The 22283-nt window shown below is 42.1% G+C and overlaps 1 protein-coding gene across 1 annotated transcript in view; it reads left to right on the forward strand.

Moving 5' to 3' along the window:
* Nucleotides 1-22283, forward strand: part of LOC135218888 (FACT complex subunit Ssrp1-like) — a 198551-nt gene continuing 176268 nt past the window's right edge. Inside the window, exon 1 of the mRNA XM_064255333.1 lies at nt 1-217. Within this exon, the coding sequence (XP_064111403.1) occupies nt 155-217 (63 nt within the window). The 5' untranslated portion in view covers nt 1-154. The remainder of the gene's footprint in view (nt 218-22283) is intronic.

Consider the following 22283-nt stretch of genomic DNA (forward strand, 5'->3'; position numbering starts at 1 on the left):
AAGAGAGAACCTGTCAGTCACCGGAGTCCTGTCGTCCTACGGTAGAGGAGAGAGAAGAAGAACGCTTAACCTCAGACTCCCGGGAAAACGACATTGTTACCACTTGTTGTGGGTTTGTGGCACATTTCTCACACCGAATTAAGTTATCAAAAGCATGAAGGACGAAACAAGTGTTTTAGAATATTCTGATGCGACCATCGAGTCACGAGGGGCATTGGTGAGTATAGGCCAGTGGTTATTTTATTCCAAATGTGCCATTGTTCTAGTTACTTAGGTATATCCTAGGCAATCCTATACTAGTACCTAGCCTATGTAAACTAGCTAGGTAGCCTGTTCCGTCAAGCTAAGAATAGTAGGGATTTATCTAAGGCTTCTGATCCCAGGCTTAAACTAGCCTGGCATCTGTATTGGTAATTTACGAAAAAAAGTGAAATGTTAAACTATAGTAGGGTAAAACATCACAGCAGGCCAAACAGGCCACCTACAATCGAACGCTTGCCACCCTCCGAAAAAGTACATTATAACGCGTCCTGACACCGGAGATGGGCATCAGCCGCGACTTCTTGTTGGTGAGAAACGGAGCTAAAGACCTCTACTCTCCTTTCGAAGTAAGTATTTTCTCCAAAGTTAGAAATTAAGGCCAAATTTTAAGATATTTAAACAGAGGGTACTGAAAAATGGCGCCCACGGCAGTGGAAATCTCACCAAATAAAACGCTTTAGAAATTTTTGATTTAACAAACTAAAAATGTTTCGAAGATTGACGCCATCTCGATGTTTACGGAGTCGCTTGTGTCAACAAACTTTCCATTTCCTGTGATAAATCCGTACACCACTTGTACCCACAGACGCTGGAGCACTTTTATCACAACAATCGAAACACGATTTCTCACCAACAACAAGCCAGGAGTAAACAGCTGTTTTGGTAGAAGATGACGAGAAGCGTGCTCTTAGCTAATTTTTAAATAAGTAGTAAAACATCAATATTTTACATATTTATGATGATTAATTTGAAAATAGTCGTTATTGAAAAAGTAACTCGACTCTGACTCAAATTTAAGTAATTATTTTTCTGAATTAGAACGTTCTTTTAAGTTCTGTATTATGACGTCACGACATCTTGACTTTTCGTACCAATATTGTAAATAATTGCTATACTCAACTGTCATTGCAGAACAGTTTTACCTAGTTATTCATGCAGATTGTTATCAGCTATACATGTAATTGTTATAATCGTAATGCGCATATATATCTTTATTATTTACTTTTTGGATATATGCATTTACAAACTGTTTCGATGAATTCTAGTTGTCATAGTAATGCAGTAATGATAAAATTGCTGTAATATGTACGTATATTTATAATACAAATAGATACTCTAATTTCACTTATTTCCCCGGTTTTGTGTAAGTCTTATACCTAGTTTGGAGGGTAAACACATACCAATTGACAACACTGATAAACAATTGAAGAGCGCAAAACGCCGCAAAGAATGCTGTAGTCCCCTTGAATAAGTGCTGGTAAGAGGTTGGGTTTACGATTGTTGTGATGAAAGTGCCCCAGCGTCTATGGGTATAAGTGGTGTGCAGATTTAGCACAGGAAATGGGAAGTTTGTTGACACAAGCGACTCCGTAAACATCAAGATGGCGTCAATCTTCGAAACATTTTTAGTTGTAAGTAAAAATTTCTAAAGCGTTTTGGTGAGATTTCCACTGCCGTAGCCACCCTTTTCACTACCCTCTGTTTAAATCTTAAAATTTGGCCTTAATTTCTAACTTTGGAGAAAATACTTACTTCGAAAGGAGAGTAGAGGTCTTTAGCTCCGTTTCTCACCAACAACAAGTCGCGACTGATGCCCATCTCCGGTGTCAGGACGCGTTATAATGTACTTTTTCGGAGGGTGGCAAGCGTTGATTGTAGGTGGCCTGTTTGGCCTGCTGTGATGTTTTACCCTATTTTTTGAAATTAGGTAGAACGTTCGTTTAAGTCCTGTATTATGACATCACGACATCTTGGCTTTCGTACCTATTGTAAATAATTGCTTTACTCAACTTTCTTGCAGAACAGTTTATCAGCTGTTCATGTAATTGTTATAATCGTAATGCGCATATATATCTTTGTTATTTACTTTTTGGATACATGCAGATGTTTTACTGCCGGATTATCGCCGTAGTGTGATGCAATCGTTTTCGGTCCCTGGGCCTCTGTTTTCACACCATAAGAAATAAATGGGGCCGAATTTGCAATGACCAGAAAGTCGTTAAAAGAGGAAAGTTAGCATTGAGGGGCATATGTTTTGATTGAGAAAAATACAAATTTATTCAATATCTAGCTTGTAAAAAATACTTTATTAAAAAAATTTAGTTTCATACAATCAACTTACCTGTCAGATATATACATAGCTAAGACTCCGTCGTCCCCGACAGAAATTCAAATTTCGCGCCACTCGCTACAGGTAGGTCAGGTGATCTACCGGCCTGCCCTGGGTGGCAGGACTAGGAACCATCCCCGTTTTCTATCTATTTTCTCTGTCGCCGGTGGTATCAACATTGTGTTATTACCTCCTGACTTGGATTCTTTTTTCAACAAATTTGATCAAGCGTTTTTTCGACTTTTGTGACGTATTTGGATCGTGTTTTGGCATTCGCTACTGTGGACTGTTTTTGGAATAACTCTTTTGGATTTTTCTCAGGATGTCTGATTCTAATGTGAGTGTGAGAATGTGTGTGAATGTAGGCTGCAGGGTGAGGATACCGAAAGCTTCGGTTGATCCTCACACTGTATGCCGGTAAATGTAGGGGAGTGCAGTGTTCTGCTATTAACACTTGTAAGGAATGCGAGAGTTTTGAATGCAGAAGAATGGAAGACTTTGACTTCTTATTTGAAGAAGTTAGAGAGGGATAGAGTTAGAAGACTGAAAGGTGGGAATTCAAGGCCTATTGAGCCTTTAATTGGTAATTCTAACCCTACTTCTGGAGAATCTCCCTATAAATCTAATTCTCAGAGTGTCTTTCGGATTCGGCATCGGAAATCGCCAATCTGAAAGCGACGATTCGAGACATGAAGTCCAAGATGGCGGACTCGAAAGGTAAGGCTAGTGATAGTGAAAATTTTAGTGAAGTGAGCCCTATCAGTGTTGTGGAGGGGGCGTTTGATCGTCCCTGCGGCGCTCCCAGGCCTAGACCTCTTCAAGCTCACATGCCCAGAGGAGAAGGAAAGTCGAAAGCCTTAAGGAGGTCGGAGGGAATCCCCAACGGTCAGACGTCCCTTCAGCTAGCTTTTGCTTCATGGCAGCCAGCTCAAGGACGCTACAGGAAAAGCGTCCTTCGCGAGTGTTCTCGTCCCTCTCCCTCTCCCTCACTAAACGAGGGTGGAAGGAGTCGACCTTATCGAGACCGCTGAAGCGTCATATGAAGCAGATATCGACTCGAGCCCGGAGCGCTTCTCTGATGACGCCCCGTCTGCTATCAAGAAGGCGAATGGTTGGCGTCAACAGTCACCTGACGCTTATGAGGAAGTACCTTATCATGCTGCTCCCCTAGTGATGACGAAGGGCGCCAGGCGCTAGACGTAGGAGAAGCGTCCAAGGAAGATCATTATGGCGGTGCAAGAAACAAAGTTTCACTCTCTCTTGTGGGAGTTTTAGCGCCCCGTCGGAAAAGGACGTGACGCTTCCTATTAAGAAGTCTCGTCCTCTCGCTCCTGCTCGGAAGACGTCTTTTAGAAGTGAAGCGTCAAATCAAGAGGATCGTAGACGTGACGCTCCGTCAAAGATTGTGACGCCGAGTAGGAAGCCCTTAGAAAGCGAAGCGTCTTCCAGACGCGAAGCGTCATCTAAACGTCAACAAGAGACGTCATACATGACGCTCGGAGAGCGGGAAGCGTTCATACAGACGTCTTTCTAAAGCGCGAGAGAAGCCGCAGGTTGTGACGCCTTCCAAGTCGATCAGAACGGGAAAAAGGAAAGACTTTCATTCCCTTAGCCCCTCTCCGATCAGGAGTTTGTCTCCCCCAGAAGAAGAAAGTTCTGAAAGGAGAGCAGAAACTCAGGATTTTCACGAGTTCGAACGAAACTCGGAGGATGAAGATCTTGGAAGAGAGGGCTTGTCAAACTATAAGGTTTTGACTACCATGCTTCTGGAGGAATACGGAGACGAGTTGACTCCGGCTGCTCCTCCTTCTCCGCGCTCGCTCTTTTCGAGTGCGAAGACGAAGAAGACGTTCGTTTTCTGAAGATGAAGCCCACCATCTCGATGAAGCGGGCTTTGCACGCCTTAGACGCCTGGATGAAGTCGAAGAAAGACTTAACCAGGACAGTATTTTGCATGCCTCCAGCAAGGTTAGCTGGGAAAAGAGGCATATGGTACAAGACGGGGGAGGATATGGGTATCGCTCTCCCTTCGACTACAGAGGCAGACTTTTCGACGTTAGTTGACGCTTCAAGGCGTCCTAGTCTTAATTCTGCCCGCATTACTTGGAGTATTTCGGAACTGGATCATCTCCTCAAGGGACTGTTCCATGTATTGGAAGTATTCAACTTCTTAGATTGGTCCCTTGGGGTGATGTCCAAGAAAGCTCACGATTCGCAGGGAATCGAACCTGAAGCCTTGCTATGCATTTTGTCATGCATCGACAAAGCAGTACAGGATGGATCTTTGGAAGTCTCTGCATTATTTGGAGCAGGTCTTTTGAAGAAAAGGACAGTATATGGCGCCTTCTTAACAAAGGCAGTCTCGCATGCGCAGAGGGCAGCTCTGCTATATGCACCTCTTTCGGACTTTTGTTTCCTTCTAAGTTAGTGAAGGACGTAGCACACTCTTAACTGAGAAGGCGACACAGGACTTCTGACGCAGTCTGCTAGGAAGAAGAAATCCTGCTTAGTGTCGGACAAGAAAGAACCTAGCACTTCTAGGCAGCCCTTTCGAGGGGGTCCGATCTCCAGACCTCCCGCAAGTAGGAAGGCTCCAGAGAGAAGAGTAGGTCCGCCTTTCGTCCCTTTAAAAAGGGCAAATAATAAAACATTTCTCCTCCAAACACCAGTAGGTGCCAGACTCCTGGAATTCGTGGAAGCCTGGACACTGATAACGACCGACGCGTTTCTTGCACTAAAGATCATAAGGAAGGGATATAGTTTATCCCTTTCCTGAATACTCCGCCCTAACGTCTATACCGAGGGAACTGTCAGCCAAGTACAAGGATCCTGTGCTGAGGGATACTCTTCGATCAATGGTGGAACAAATGTGGGACAAGAGTGCAGTAGAACTAGTACTGGATCAAAACTCCCCGGGGTTTTACAATCGCCTTTTTCTAGTGGCGAAAGCCTCGGGAGGCTGGAGACCAGTACTAGACGTCAGCGCTCTGAACAAATTTGTTCAGAAGGAGAAGTTCTCCATGGAGACTTCTGCTTCAGTCCTAGCGTCATTACGACAAGGAGATTGGATGGTGTCTCTAGATCTCCAAGACGCCTACTTTCACGTCCCGATCCACCCTTCATCGAAGAAGTACCTCCGTTTCATGACGGGGGGAAGGATCTTTCAGTTCAGAGCCTTGTGTTTCGGCCTGTCCACAGCTCCTCAGGTCTTCACAAGCCTGATGAGGAATGTGGCGAGATTTCTGCATCTCAAAGGAGTGAATGTCTCGATGTACCTAGACGACTGGCTCATCAGGGCCAGATCGGAGAGACAGTGTTTGGAGAGGGAACCTAAAGTTAACACTACAAATTGACCAAGGCGTTGGGATTGCTTGTGAACCTCGAGAAGTCACAGATGACCCCCAGACAAGACCTAGTCTATCGGGGATTCGGATGGATTCTCGGGGTTTTCGAGTTTTTCCTTCGCAAGAGAGAACAGAAAAAGGTTTGAGAATAATCTCTCGCTTCTTAGAGAAACAGCAAACGTCAGCGAGGGAATGGTTGAGCCTTCTGGGGACGCTTTCCTCGCTGGAACAATTCTTCCCTCTCGGAAGACTGCATATCCGTCCACTTCAATTCTTCCTCAAGAAGTCTTGGAGCTGGAAAAACGGACAACTGTCGGACGTTTTCCCCATTCCAATGGAGGTAAAGGCACACCTACAGTGGTGGTTGCGGCCTCTGGAAGAGAACAAAGGGGTCTCTCTAAGTTCAAAGAACCCAGACCTAGTGTTGTTCTCCGACGCGTCGGAGACGGGTTGGGGAGCGACATTAGGCTCGGAGGAAGTGTCAGGCACCTGGAACCAGCACAGGTGTCCTGGCACATAAATTGCAAAGAGCTCTTCGCCGTTCACCTGGCTTTGAAGAGTCTAGAACCTCTGGTGAGAGACAAGGTAGTACAAGTAAACGTGGACAACACCACCGCACTTGCCTACATTCGAAAACAGGGAGGGACTCACTCCTCGTTCCTTTACGAACTCACGAGGGACTTATTACTTTGGACGTCTCACAGGAACATCTCCCTGTTGACAAGGTTCGTACAGGGAGTAAGGAATGTGAGGGCGGACAGGCTCAGCAGGAGGAACCAGGTCCTTCATACAGAATGGACTCTGAACGAGGAAGTATGTCGCGATCTCTGGTCTCTGTGGGGAACTCCTCACGTGGATCTATTCGCAACATACATTTCAAAAAGGCTCCCAGTGTTTTGCTCGGTCGTGGAAGACCCAAGAGCAATATGGTAGACGCCTTCCTGCTAAACTGTCTCGAGTGGACGTGTACGCTTTTCCCCATTCAAAAATCCTGGGGTTAGTATTGAAAAAGTTTGTGGCGTCAAAAGAGACGAGGATGACTTTAATAGCCCCCTTTTGGCCGGCCCACCCAGGAATGGTTCACGGAGGTGGTAGAGTGGATCGTAGACTTTCCAAGATCCCTACCAGGAAGGACGGATCTTCTCAAACAACCACACTTCAAGAGGTACCATCAAAACCTCCCCGCTCTCGCTCTGACTCTGGCCTTTCGTACTATCGAAAGACTTGTCAGAGCGAGAGGCTTTTCTTTTCTCGCGAAGTGGCAAGCGCGATCGCGAGAGCTCGCAGAACCTCCACTTCGAAAGTATACCAGTCGAAGTGGGAGGTCTTTAGAAGGTGGTGTAGAGCCAAGAAGTTGTCCTCCTCCTCTACCTCTATAGCGGAAATTGCTGATTTCTTGCTATTCTTGAAAGTAAAATCGCATCTAGCTGTATCCACAATAAAGGGATACAGGAGTATGCTCTCGGCTGTGTTCAGGAACAGAGGTTTAGATCTGGCAAATAACAAAGATCTCCACGATCTCATAAGATCATTTGAGACGTCAAAGTCTAAGGAGCCAGTACCTCCGAACTGGAACTTGGACGTAGTCCTCAAATACCTGTCTTCGGATAAATTTGAACCTCCTCATCAGGCCTCATTTAGAGACGTAACTAGGAAATGCCTATTTCTTTTATCGTTAGCAACGGCAAAAAGAATTAGTGAGTTACAAGCTCTGCAGGACAAAGTAGGATTCAAGGGAGACTCGGCGATTTGCTCGTTTTTTTTTAGACTCTGTTTTTAGCGAAAAACGAGAATCCCACGAATCCCTGGCCTAGGTCATTCGAAAATCAAAGGGAAATGTCTAGTCCTAGTAGGCAGAGAAGCAGAGAGGTCTCTATGCCTGTTAGAGCTCTGAAGTTCTATCTTCAGAGGAAGCGTCAGTTGGGAGGCTCTAGACAAGGTCTTTGGTGCGCGGTAAAAGACCCACACAAGACTGATGTCAAAGAACGCTCTAGCGTTCTTTGTAAGAAACGTCATTACGGACGCTCACAAGATCTGTCCGGACGAACAATTACAACTTCTGAGGGTAAAGCTCATGAAGTTACGAGCGGTTGCGACGTCTCTCTCGTTTTATAAGAATATGTCGCTTAAAAACATATTAGATACGACATATTGGAGATGCAACTCGGTGTTTGCATCTCATTACTTGAAAGACGTGCGTGTGACGTATGAGAAGTGCTTTTCTCTAGCGGTACCTATCTTATCGGCAGATACGATTCTGGGTACAGGAGCCGACACCAATCCTTAATATGTATATACTGTTCTTCTGTTGGATATGGTCGAGAATCTCTTCGAACAATGGAGGATTCAGGCTCGCACGGGCGGCCGTCTATGTTGTTCATAAGAGAATTCTCGTCATATCCAATTAGTTGAGTATAATTTTTTTTGAAAAATTATGTATGTGTGCGTAGTGGTTTTTGAGTTACGGTTGTTGTGACGAGTTCGGGGATAACTCGTAACAATCCTTAGTTCTAACACATGGTTAGGATCAGGTGGTCGGGATTGGTTGTGTGCTCCTTCATAAGGTGTATTGTCATATAAGTGGATCAGCACCCATTGACAAAGTCCTTTTAGGCTCTGCTGAGTAAGTGGGTAAGACCCCATCGGCAGACCCACAAGAACTCTTGGCCATAGATCACATATCTCGCTAAAGTTTCTTGAGGTGATGCAGACTACTGGGCAAACACCCATCAAGTCCTACCACCTATCAGTAGGAACCAATTTGGTTTTATTTATACCTACAACATATGTTGTTTACCTGTCTATTCCATATAGTAGCTGTCTCTTACCCTCCACCGAAGGGTGCCAATCAGCTATGTATATATCTGACAGGTAAGTTGATTGTATGAAAATGATATTGTTATGTTACAATAAAGTTTCATACATACTTACCTGGCAGATATATACAATTAAAGGCCCACCCAGCCTCCCCGCAGGAGACAGGTGGAAGAGAGAAAATATGATAGAAAACGGGGATGGTTCCTAGTCCTGCCACCCAGGGCAGGCCGGTAGATCACCTGACCTACCTGTAGCGAGTGGCTGCGAAATTGAATTTCTGTCGGGGACGACGGAGTCTTAGCTATGTATATATCTGCCAGGTAAGTATGTATGAAACTTTATTGTAACATAACAATATCATATTTGGAAACAGTTTGTCGTAGCCCGTTACTGCATTTTCCCCAGCTCTCCCTGCACTACTTGTCGAAGTGGTAGTTGTCACAGAAGCTAGAGGAAGGTGTGCTGAGGTCAGTTATTACCTGTTAATCACGAATGAGAAGTGTACAAGCAAAAGGCAACAGTGAGGAAGATTACAGATACAAGGGTACAGCCATTACTTGACCACCCTTTCATGGTTAAATTTGGAGGATTGCCTATTGAGTATTCCCAGGCTGTTACAAAATTTTGTCACTTTCTGTCTTAAGAAAAATTCATGGTTGTTACCCAGTTGGTTGAAGAGGACTGTTGTGCAACAGTCGAAAGCTCTGAGTTTTAATCAATTTTTTCATTGTTCACGGTAATTTCAAAATTTGAATTTTCACTTATTTGTTATTTATGCTTTAGTAACTTCTTATGTAGGTGAAAAAATAGGTAATTCCTCCATAAGTAATGAAATTACCAATTCTTTGGTTAAATGCCTCTTATGTCATGACTGTTTAGCTGGGCTAATGGCGCTTTGTAATAATTAAGTTTGGTCAGAGTATGGTATAGCCTAGGATTAGGTTCCATTTTATGACATAAAAGAATGATGCCTAAAAAATAAAAGTTTTGTATTGTTGTACAAGGAACCAATTATAGAGTTGATTTCCTCTGTAAGTCTGTATTTTGCCGTTAACGACACTGTAACAGTGAAAAACAGATATATTGTGGAAATCAACTTGCACTGTCAACAGCACTTACCTGAAAAAGTGCTGTAAGATCAAATTGCTCTATGTCAGTGACGCCATAAGTCGAGGACACATGTAAGGCAGTGCATTTTATATTTATTCCTGCAACAACTGCCCTGTTCCACCCTTGAAGCTGAATGAGAAGTGAGTGCAGCAGTTGATTAGTGAGTGATACTCCCCCTCTTGCCCCCTCTCTTTGTTAACCAATGTCGCCAAGTTTCAACAAGTTTTCATGCTGAAAGATACTCCCGTATTATAGGCTCAGGGATATATGCCTAGAAAAAATTAAAATTTTCAAGAATTTTTGTTAATGAAGGTTTTGTATCATTACATTGCTTTTGTATATGTAAAGTCTTTGGTTTGTTCGAAAATGACACTGACTATGAATTTTTTTTCAGGTGCCAGTTCGTTTGAAAATTAAGTGACCAAGGTATAACATTTCGTAATGTAAAGACAGGAAAAGTGGAATCATTTGCTGGTGGTGATATAGAAGTAGTGAATTGGCAGAGGTTAGCTGGTGGCTATGGACTACGAATCTTTACAGAAAATGGAAATCTCTATAGATTTGGGGGTTTTAAGGAATCAGTAAGTTTAGTAGCTGCTGTAATTTGGATGTAATTTTGCTTGTGAATTATTTATCAGTTGATGCCTTGGTTTAGTAATGTAAATAATTGTAATGTTTATCCTTAGCCTCCTTAATGAGATTCCTTTATGGAAGCTCATTGTTTGGGTCAGTTGATGTAACATATTTCTTTGTGTATTACAATTAAAGGAACAGTCAAAACTGGAGAAGTTCATCAAGACCACTTACGGCAAAGTTATGACTGATAAGGAGTTTTCTGTAAAAGGATGGAACTTTGGAGCTGCCAAATTTGAAGGAGCAGCTCTCTCCTTTGATGTCAGTTCCATTCCAGCTTTTGAAATCCCATTAAATCATGTGTCTGGCTGCACAACAGGCAAAAATGAAGTCACCCTAGAATTCCATCAGGTATTGTTCATTTATTGAGAGTGGTTGTATTTATTGTGGATTTAGAACTTGATGCTACTTTTCATGATTGGGTACTACTTTGTATTGTAAATGGGTAAGACTGAATTTTGCTTAAGGGGGCCGACCAGAACCCCTATATATGGTGGTTATACAGGGCGAAAAAATGCAAACGAAATTCATGAAAAAATTCCAGGAGGCGGCTTCATATGGCATTTGAGAATACATATACGAAATATTTCGTCAAAATTCCTCTTACTTTCGAAGTTACAGGGTAATTAGTAAACATAACTCAATAAACCTAAAACATTCATCCGTGCAAGAATATGCAATATTTCTTCTGTTATCGTAAATTTTGATAATTATTGTCAAAGAAATTGTGAGAAATGGCATCTGTAGAGATTCCGTGGGTCGCAGAAGCGAGTATCTGGTTCAACCATGATCAGTAAGGATCACAGACTTCAAGTAGACTACACGTTCGAGTTTCTCGTGACATTCGCTTTGCTTTTTAACATATGCTTATCTATTTTTGGCAAGAATTTCATCATGCCAATGAGGAAAAGACATGGAAAACATCTTGCTAGCATAAAGATGAAGAAAATATATAGTATGCGATATTAGCGTAGTTAGTGAAGAGAAAGAGAGGGAGGGTTACGTAGTAAGTAAACGCGCCCGTCTTGCCTGAAGCGCATGTCACACTGTCCCCAAGGCTATGATCTTTGAGCAAAGGGATCTTAATTTATGATAAATAACATAGTTTTGGTTTATTAATACCAAAAAGGAATATGAAATTCATAATAATCTTGATTTATTAACATTGTCTTTGTAAAAAGAGAGTTCAACTTCGAATTTCACCTCTTGACATTCTCTTGCATTTACGTTTGTTTATTTTTGTTTCGGCAAGAATTTCATCATGCCAAAACGGAAAATACTAGGAAAACATCTAGGTAACATACAGAAGAAGAAAATTCGCTGTAATAAACCGAGTTGGTGAAGGAGAGAGAGAGAGAGTTGTGTAGGAAGGAGTGCCCCGTTTTGCCTGACGCAGTGCCCCAAACTACGATATATGAGCAAAGGGATCATCATTTATGATTAAATTATGATAAATAAAATATGTATTAATACACAAAAAAGAAATATGCATTCATATAATCATTATTTAATTAACATTGTCCCGTTATAAAAATACGAAGAAAAACTTTGAACGCCCGTATCAAAACTATACTTATTGACCTTCAAAATCTATCTTCTCACTTAGTTTTAAAGCTATAACATTGGAATTTGGTATATAACTCAGAAAGACATTATAGAACAATCAAATAGAGCCCTTTTTTCCAATTTTTGTTTCGTCTTTTTTTTAAATTTTTTTCCGGATTTATAGGGTTTATTTTTTTACCATATTGAAAAATTCATATCTAGCAAAAAAATTACTTGGAAATAAAACTCCCCATTCGATTGGAGGTCTACATCAGGTCTATATATGGTAGTAATCCTATGGTCTTAATATTAAATATCAAGGAGGGAGATAGAATTTGAAAAATGGGTTATTTCGGGATAAAATCGCCCTGGCCGTTACAAAACCGAAGGTCAGAGGCGAAAATCATATGCGGTTTGGAGATGTCCCAAGTCACCTTATTAAGTGGTATGAATATCAAAGTCCTGTCCTTAAAAAATGGCATTAGCCGGCCGGCCCCCTTAAATCAAGATATCTTGTCAACTTGATAGAATTAGAAATATGACTGTAATCAGGTTAAAGTAATGTAAATATAATAATGCAAATGACAAGATGTCAAAATTCTGCTCTTGATTATACATTTAGGAGAGGTTAGAAAGTTTTGGTTACTATTAATTATTTTTCCTTTGTTCACCTTGGTTTAAGCATGCCTTCTGTGTTTTAATGATATGAATTTGCATTGAGGTTTGAAACATTTGTGATTTGTATTACAAGTGCTAGATGAAAATGTTCTCAAGTTTATGAGTAATCATACAATTTTAAGGAATTACTGTGGAAAATTATTTATATCTGTTTCCAAAGCATGATGATGCTTCCATCAACTTAGTCGAAATGCGATTTCACATTCCTTCATCGGAACTTGCTGGTGAAGATCCAGTCGAGAGCTTCCAGCAGCGTGTTATGGCCAAGGCTTCAGTCATAACAGCTACTGGAGATGCTCTTGCTATCTTCCGTGAGGTTCAGTGTCTCACTCCTCGGTAAGGTGTAGAAAATTTTATATTGTGAAAAATTATGTTTACTTCTGTGTATACTTTTGAATATGTATTTCCCTTTTTGAATAGAATGATTGATTATAGTCATATTAATAGTTGTTGTTTAATTTTATTTCAGTGGTCGCTATGATATTAAGGTTTACCCATCATTTATTCAACTTCATGGTAAGACATTTGATTTCAAGATTCCTATTCAAACTGTTCTTCGATTGTTCCTGCTGCCCCACATGGACCAGCGACAGCATTTCTTTGTGGTTAGTCTTGCTAATTAATCCTTGCTTTTGTATATGAGACTTACCCAGTAATTATATAGCTATTAATTTCCATGTACGGCAGCTTAATTCAAATTTTGCGGGTAGTGCTTTGATTGCTTAGTGTAGATATACAGTGCTGTCCCCCAACGGCAATACTGCGAACAACTTGGCAAAATACTTCATTCTGTTTCCTGCCACACTTGACTAAACATCGAGTGCTTACAGCAGCTTGTTCTTATTTTCTGGTTATATCACTGGATTTAGGTAGTGTTACACAACCACCAGAACTCATTCCTTGTCTTGTCCTTTGTTGGTTTGATTCAGTTAATCATCAAGCCAGATATTTATATTCTCCAGGAATAGTTCTTGAATTTAACTCCATTCAATTAGGCCTAATACTTCAGTGCATATGTTTTACGTACCAGGCTTATGCTATGCGCAAGTCGTTTGTTAGTAATTGCCTTAACCCTATCTGGTGCAAGTTGGGTCTGGGCAGACCCACCCTACAGGATTTTTTTCATTTTAGATGATTTTTTTTTAATCAATTTAAGTTGATTCTATGATTACCAAAATATTGGAAATTATTCATTATTTCCATTTTCATTAGTTTTGTTTGTCATAAAAATGTTTTTCCCAGAATAAAACTGAAATAACTTGTCGAACAATAAGAAACAAGAGGCGAAATTTTTTTAAAAGAATTGTTTACAAAACTTCGCCAGACTTACAAATAAATACACTATTGCACCAAGCAAATGGCAGAACCTATACCATAAAACCTTGATATGAAACTCTCATTTGTATCTACAAGAGTTTTCAAAACCTTTTTTGATAAAGGATATGAAAATTAACAGTCTGTTTGATCAAATCTAAGAACTACTAAAAACTGGAAAACAGGCTCAATCAGACTATTGGAGACTAAACGCTCATCACAGATCTTGCATGACAGAGGTAGATGCGGGTCTTTTCTCACGCTGACTCAGTTAAGGTTCATTTATTCGTTTACTTTGCTATAAGTGGTTTCTTTTGTTGAAAGCCCATCACTCCTCGAGTAGATGTACCATGACTGGTGCCCATAAGTTAACCCTCTTACGCCGATTGGACGTATTAAACGTCGAGATAAAATGTCTCCCGGATGCCGATTGGACGTATTATACGTCGACATAAAAAAGTTTTTTTTAAATTCGCGGAAAAATACTTATAGGCCTACCAGCCGAAAACTTTTGAATCACGCGCCTTGGGGGATGCTGGGAGTTCACGGGTCAAGCTATTGTTTTGTTTAGAAGCGTGACCCAAGTGCGCATGCGCGAAATGCCTCCTTCTCGCATCAGCCGACGCATTGTCTGAGAGCGATCTTTTGCCGCAATTGTGTTTTTCCAAACTTGTGCAAGACTTTGAATATTTGTGTTGCTACAGGACGTTCATAGAGATGTCTCAACGATGTATGGAATGCGAAAGGCACGTTTTACCCGTCGGAAGGGATCGTGTGAGGCGTATTTTGGACTTGGATGCTGTCAAAGGACCAAGCACCCAGGATGACCTCGCGCCTCAACGCCGTTCTGTGCGGCCATGTGTGGATGAAAGTGGTTTAGGATCACAACGTGTGTCTCATATGCCTATAGTAACCCCTAAGAAGCATCGGGGCGTCCTTAGGGGCATTCGTAGGAATTTGAGAGGCCTCCAACCAAGGGACATAGACAAGTACTTATCGGAGCTTGATCGGGAGTATGTCGCAAGTCCTCATTTTGATGGCGGTTGGTCATCCAGTGATGAGGACATCACTCCCGATGTCAGTGACTATGAATATTTGCCCCCAATGTCTGTTCGAGGCACACATCCCGAAAGTGAGCTCTAATTTAGTGGTTTTAGTGCATATGAGGGGGAAATCTGAGGAGGGGGGAGGATGAGGATATGGGGTCTAGTTTTATCGCGGATGACGATACAGAAAGGGAAGGCCTAAGTGAGGGAGATGGGCCAGTGGGGGGGTTTCGTGTGCGAAATCGTGCCCGCGCACGGGCACGTAGAAGGTCGGATCGTCGCGCCAGCCAAGGTGAAGGTCGGTCGTCCGAGAGTGACGAGGGGTGGACAGAGGACCCCACCCCACCTAACATGCATCCATTCACGGCAACACCTGGGCTCACCTTACCTGTTCCTCTCACTGATCTGGGGTTCATCCAGCTGTTCCTTACGCGGGAATTGCTGGAGTACCTGGTAGCAGAAACGGCGGATTACACTCAGTACTGCTGTGATGAACTGCGCACGACATTATCGTATCGCTGGCGGGGCTGCAACCTCATTGACATGGCGCATTTTGTGGGACTCCACATTTTTTGGGGGATTGATGCCTGCTGCCGACATCAGGCAATATTGGAGGTGTAATTTTTTTTTTTAGGTACGCCCAATGTGCCTGGCGTTATGCCCCGTGATACTTTCCTGGCGTTGGACAGGTATTTCAACGCCTTCAACCGAAGGGCCATACCCCGGAATAACTCCGATCGCCTCATCTTAGTGCACCCAGTGTTGGAATACATTCGTGAACGTTGCAAAAATCTTTGGAGTTCCTGCATACAAAGAAACCTTTTTTTGATCAGGGGATGATGCCTTAGAAAGGCGTCAATATTAAAGTGTAACCCCAAGAAGCCGAAGAAATATGGAGTAAAATTTTTTTTTTTTAAAAATTTTTTTTTTTATTACCGAGTCCAACACTGGATATGTCGTGGACTTCTTAGTGTATTCCGGTGTCTTCTCCACGTTGCGTGAAACTGTGTTCAGGCTTGTGGATCGTTTCTGTAACCAGGGGTACCACCTGTTCATGGATAATTATTATAACTCGGTATCCCTGGCCCAGGAATTGTGACCTGATCTCGGTCATTTGTGGGTTCGGGATATGAAGGAAAAACAGGAGAGAGATAAGTTTACATGCATGCAATGTAGGACATGCAAAAATAATAATCGATGAAACGTTTACCACAGGTGTATTCTTCTTAGCTACACAGGTGGCCTGTAATTATTACGTTAACTATACTAGTGCACAACCGGACGGCAGATTAGAGACTCCTGGTGACACACGTCTTTGTGTGGCGAACGGCGACGGGATTTGCGGCCTGGGCACTCGTGTCTCGACCCAGTCTACTGTATGAGACCCGCTAACTAACTCATCTGCCCGATGGTGCGGCCTGTTTCAAATGCCCCCCTTTCAGATGGCATCGTTATGCAAGAAGCTGATTGGTTATTCTGGCTCCTTAGACACAAGGGCCAATCACAAAGGGATATAGAGATATGTGGCACTCTTTTGAACTGCCAAGCCACACCAACTTGTAACGTCTATGGGGGTTGACTTGTTTTGATACACATACACACAGAATCACTTATAACGGTTTCACGGGACTTCAGAATATCACGGAAAAGGCATATTCAAACTGTATTGAATCAGCTCATCACTCCCTCCCCATACACTAATCTTATGATTTGCGCATTGTTGTTCTTCTTTGAGTGCCACACCACCTTTGAGTGTCATACCATCCAGTTTGTGCAAAATTTAAAACTATTAAAGTAGGGCCATTTGGTGTGTTACAAACACAAGTTACAATAAATGAATCTCATGCCTCACATTGTTTCATACAGAAACACAAATTTTGGTTCACATTCAATGATATCAATAAAAAATGGATAGTCACAGCTCCAGCTCGAAAAGCTAAATTCATAAACAAAAATTCACTTAACATGAATCAAGAATGAAAAATTACTCATAAGAAGTCTGATAAAAGTATAACAAAACTTACTGAATTCCTTCTGCAACACAATAAAACAAGACAATAAAAAATCAAAATTCAAAGATTACACAAAAAATAACTTTTATTTTTTTTTTCAAAATAATCTCATATTCGCACATCATCGATGGAAAATCATAAATTTCTGACAAAGCATACACAGCATTGACAATGATATGAAATTTGAACACAGTATAATTGGCATCAATAGAAATTCTTAAAACTTTTGATACATTGTAACAATATGTGTTTAATATGACTTGAAATGCAATAAAAAAAAAATAATGCAATAAAAAATAATCAAGTTATAAACACATAGACTCACTCATTATATGCTTGGAGAACTGTAACAAAAAGGAATTTTTGTTTTTATTAGACATCAATTTCTCACCAATAACTGACATGAAACAAAAGTGCATAAGCATGTTTTTATGATATTCTCTCTTCACTTTGGGACGGACACATTTATTCATGACTCGCGCTGGTATGCTACGCAAGGTACTACACGCACTTACAAATTATTTGGATGGTTTGCTTTATCGAAGAGGGAGGAAGGGCGGCACAACAAGTTACTTTTATTTATTTATTTAATTATTCACTTATTTATTTTTTTAAGAAGGATTTATCTCGTGCATGTTCAGAAAACAGTGACTTGTCAGTCAACTCCCTCACACACTAGCAAACCCACACACACTCATCACATGCACAACCCCATGGCACTTGCTCAGCAATTTCACAGAACAGCTGACTCACTTGCCTCTGTTTTCTGTGCGACTCACCCATAGGTGTAACTGAAACATTTAACTGTATGTCTCGCAGTTCCTCTCTGTGTGGCTCATGTCTTACAGTACTCTTGGGAAGAGCGTCTGCTACTCTCATTACTCTTTTTATATGATAAATCCCCACAATGGCAAACTCTTAGCAGTTGCTCGATCCTACGATCTTGATGAGAAATTAACATTCTGAAGGGCATATCCATATCAGGGATAAAAATACAATTTGTTCTCACTTCATCATCAAATTTAAAAATTACTTCACTTTCCCAATGAAATTCAGACTACTCTTTCAACAAACATATCAGTCTCGTTTCTTTACTCAAACAAACTCTAATGAATTTACGTTAATAATTCTGTCTTTAAATCTTAATTACAATTCTTCGATGGGGACAAATGGAATGTATTATCGCTCGTGATACTTTAACTATAATCAGAACACGGCCTAAGAGAACCATCCTTTTTTTTTTTTTTTTTTTTTTTTTTTTATACAAATTTTTTTCCAATGTTACTTTTTACAAATTCCCTATCTGCATTTCCCTAACACAACATGCCATTGATGACACTACCAAAAGCTACACAACTCGTTCATTGTGCAGTCGATCTAATACTAATATTACTATCAATGACAACTTTTAGCAATCACGTCGGCTCCTAGGCGGGGCAAGGTTTCCCACCTCCGGGGGTGTGAAGGGTATCCTGTCATCACATCCCCATAGTGTCCCGAGACACTATCCTGTAACTGTCCCTCTCTGCCATACGGTTGAGATATTCCCATTTTCTATGCAATTTGCTCACAGGTCAGCAGCTTGAACTATTAGTGCCAGCAGCGGTGCCAGCGATCCGCCACTGATGCTATTAGTTTGCTTGTATCTTCTTCACATCGAGCCTGGATTCTCTCACTGGGTTGCTGGCTGTCATCTGATGTCTATCAGCTATTCCTAATTCTAACATCGCTTCATCCTATCCATACCTTAGGCAGGTATCGTGACTTCCTTCACGGGTCGAGGTTGGTAAGGGAACTTCTGCACTATTCACCATTTTAATACCATCCCTCTACTCTTCGATAGGTTGCGATCAGAAGTAGGAGTGGACTTCCCCCTTCCCACGGAGTCACGGGGGAGAGGCTCTGGTCGACCTCTGTATGTCCCAGCATTCTTGACTCGTGGGTAGACAGGTTGTTCTCTACTCCCCTACTTCTCGGGTGGGAATTTGCATCCCCTTCCCTCACAACAAGGCAACAAGGCGTCCCTTGTTCCCGGGCACTGCATAACAGCAGTCCCGCACGGCACTTGGGGTAACCTGGGGTACCTACCCGGCATTACCTCCATGCCAGCTCCTGCTACTGCCAACTTCCGTCCTTCCTGGTGAGGTTGGACTGCTCACCATCTCTCCGTTCAAAACACATTCGTTATTCCTCTACTTGGTCTGCTACACGAGTCCGTTACTCGGGGGGGGTCACAAAGGGTGTTCGGGTGCCACCACCACGGCACCACTGCCGTTTGAATTTGGCGCTGCAACCGTCTATTTTAAATTCTCCCACACTACTCTTTGTCTGTTCGTATGTCTCGTACGGATTTTTCCAATATCTGTGAATACTTCCGCTGATTCGAATTCTCTCTCGCCCGCTAGTTCTCGAATTCCGCCACGAAACTGTCTAACAGTGGTAATTTATTAACGATTTCTGCGATCGCATTCTGTCTGTCTGGTTAGCACTGCGTTTGTTGAAATCGTAGGGTGTGTGATTGTACACTGTCTTTCTGGTTAGCACTGTGCATTTCGAAATCATATGGTGTGATTGTACACTGTCTCTCTGGTTAGAACTGTGCTTTTCAAAATCGTAGGGCCACTCGATTTATTATTCCCGTTCTTAACACGGTTCGTATTTTTCTGCTGATTGCTTTGCCATAACTCTTTTGATACAGTTCGTTCATTTCACCATGTCCCTCGTCATCACCGTCCATTGAACTTTCTCTTGTTTCCATGCTTATTTCACTTCATATCACTGCTGGTCGCCAAAATGATTTAACAGTAACGTTTGTTTGACACCACAAGACCTCACAAGATTTTATATGATCCCACAAGACTCGCAAGACCACACAGGACGTTACAGGACTCAGGAACATTACAGGGCTCCACAAGACCTTACAGGATTATTTGCAAGACCCCACAGGACCACACAATACCTTACAGGACCTTAACTAACTCATCTGCCCGATGGTGCAGCCTGTTTCAAATGCCCCCCTTTCAGATAGCATCGTTATGCAAGAAGCTGATTGGTTATTCTGCAACATCTGGCAAGAGGAGAGACAGAGTGGCGGCGGAAGGGAGCTGTCTTCGTCTTCTGTTGGAAGGGTGTCCGACTCGTCCCCCATGATTACGACGAGCCATGAACCCGTCCAAGAGGAGTTCGTACAGCGGAAGAAGACACGTCGACAGGGCCGAGTTGTGTATGAGGAGTTTTGTACAGAGCACCCTACCGTCATTGGGCACTACAATAGGCACATGGGAGGAGTTGATCTCTTTGATCAGCTCATCCAGTACTATCCCTTCGCCAGGAAAACCAGGAGGTGGACCCAGAAGCTCCTCAAGTACATTCTTCAGTTGGCCCTCCAAAATGCCTACATACTCTACTGTGGGTACTACGGTCCCGGTCTCCGGAGGATGACCCACTTACAGTTCCTCGAGGCAGCCGGGGATGCCCTCATCCACTTTAATCCCGATGAGTGGCCTTCCATGTCTGCCCCCCTGCCCCGAGCTGCAGATCTGCCCCTAGAGGAAAGGGCAGAACTTAGGAGGGCTAACTTCGGTCATCCTGCTGCTGCCGACGCCCCTGCTGCCGGCCCCGCCCGCACTAGTTCTTGTCGGGTAGTGGACCCTGTGTGTCGGCTGCAGCCAGGGGATCACACACTGGAGCTCCTACAAGGGCGCAGGCAGAAACGGTGCCTGGTGTGCCATATGAATGGCAGAAAGAGAGAGACCTGGTTCTTCTGTCGCACCTGCAGGTTCGGGGAGTGTGACCCCAAATACCACACTGCGGTCTTTTATTGGAGTGCGCCTCAGCGACAGACAGCAGAGGGCGCACGGGACCGCGCGTCTCTTTGGCATTAAAGGCGCGCTTCTCCCTCCTCCACCTGTACCTTGTCATGTTGAGAGGAAAAAAATGGAAGACTCTTCAATGGAGGAGGGAGAAAACAAGAATAGAACGAAGAGTCAGGATTACGAGTGAGTATTCTGTATTTATTTTATATTTATTTTTATATTTATTACAAGTTTTTATATATCCGTATCTGTGCATGATATTATATATTTCATTGTATGCAAAAAGAAAAGTGTCACCTGCATTCCTTTTATTTATGTATTCGTGTTAGAATAAAAAAATGTATATATATACATATATATATATATATATATATATATATATATATATATATATATATATATATATAATATTATATATATATATATATATATATACAGGTATTCTCCTACTTTCGATGGGGTTAGGTTCCGAAAAACCCATCGTAAGTTGAGAAAATCGTATCTCGGATATAGCCTAGCCTACACTAGTTAATCAGTACCATATAGGCTAGGCTATATACACATATATGGAAGATTAGCCTACACTACACAGTATACCTATACATATAAGGTATAGTAATTATTAATATCAGCTAGTTCGGGTGTTTCAATGCAGATTGACTTATGATAATTAAGTATAAAAAGAAAAACTTAATAATAAGAACAAGGATCAGACTGTAGCGTAAAGGGTACTCACCAAGATTCGGTCTGTTGTCGGCATACGTGATCGGTGTCAGGCTGTTCATGGCTACTATAACTAAAGATCGGAAGAGGAGGATGATGATAAAGCAGCAGGATCATCAATTCGCTCTTCCTCAGATAGAATTTCTTCTTCTGTTAGTTCAGGTGTCTCGAGGGAAACAACTGTTCCGAGACGTACAGGATCGAGTCTCAAGTGAGGGGTAGGGCTGGGGGAAGCGGAATGCACTGGAGTCGTTCTCTTGAAGAAAAATCCATTGTAGGTTGCACAGTGCGTTTTTTTTCGTTCTTCATAAATTAATCGGTAACTTGCAACACTGTCTTGATGAGCCCTCTGAACTTTGGCAAACCGTTCCTCGTCCCCATCCATTTCACTTAAAAGTTTCAGTCCTTGATCAAATAAAGCAAACGCCTCTGCCAGTTTTTTAGTCGTAAACGTTCGCTCCGGCTCTTTTGTTATTTCTTAAATCCTCTTCTGCTTTTTTTTCTCTTCTGCCAAGTGCAATTATCTCTGCCGTTAGCTCTACATCTTGCACATCTATAAGTTCTTGGATATCTTCCTCGTCAAATTTTTCTAAATCTAAAACTTTTCCCAAGTATCAAGATCTTTTTATTGATTTTCTTTCCACTTCTTCATTATGATCGAAACCTTTAAACGAGTTCACTACATACACTTTCAGCAGATTTTTCCAGACCCCATTCATACACTCTTTCTTACCTCCTTCCACGCCCTTCCAATGTTCATAATGGAGTTAAGAACACTAAATTCTTTCCAGAAAGTTCTGAGATCTTTTCTCCTCGTTATCCGTAGCCTGAACAGCCTGCGCAAACGTGTTTCCGAAGATTAATACGCCTTGAAC

Source organism: Macrobrachium nipponense, chromosome 1, assembly GCF_015104395.2.
Source record: "Macrobrachium nipponense isolate FS-2020 chromosome 1, ASM1510439v2, whole genome shotgun sequence".
In the NCBI taxonomy this organism is placed as follows: Eukaryota; Metazoa; Arthropoda; class Malacostraca; order Decapoda; family Palaemonidae; genus Macrobrachium; species Macrobrachium nipponense.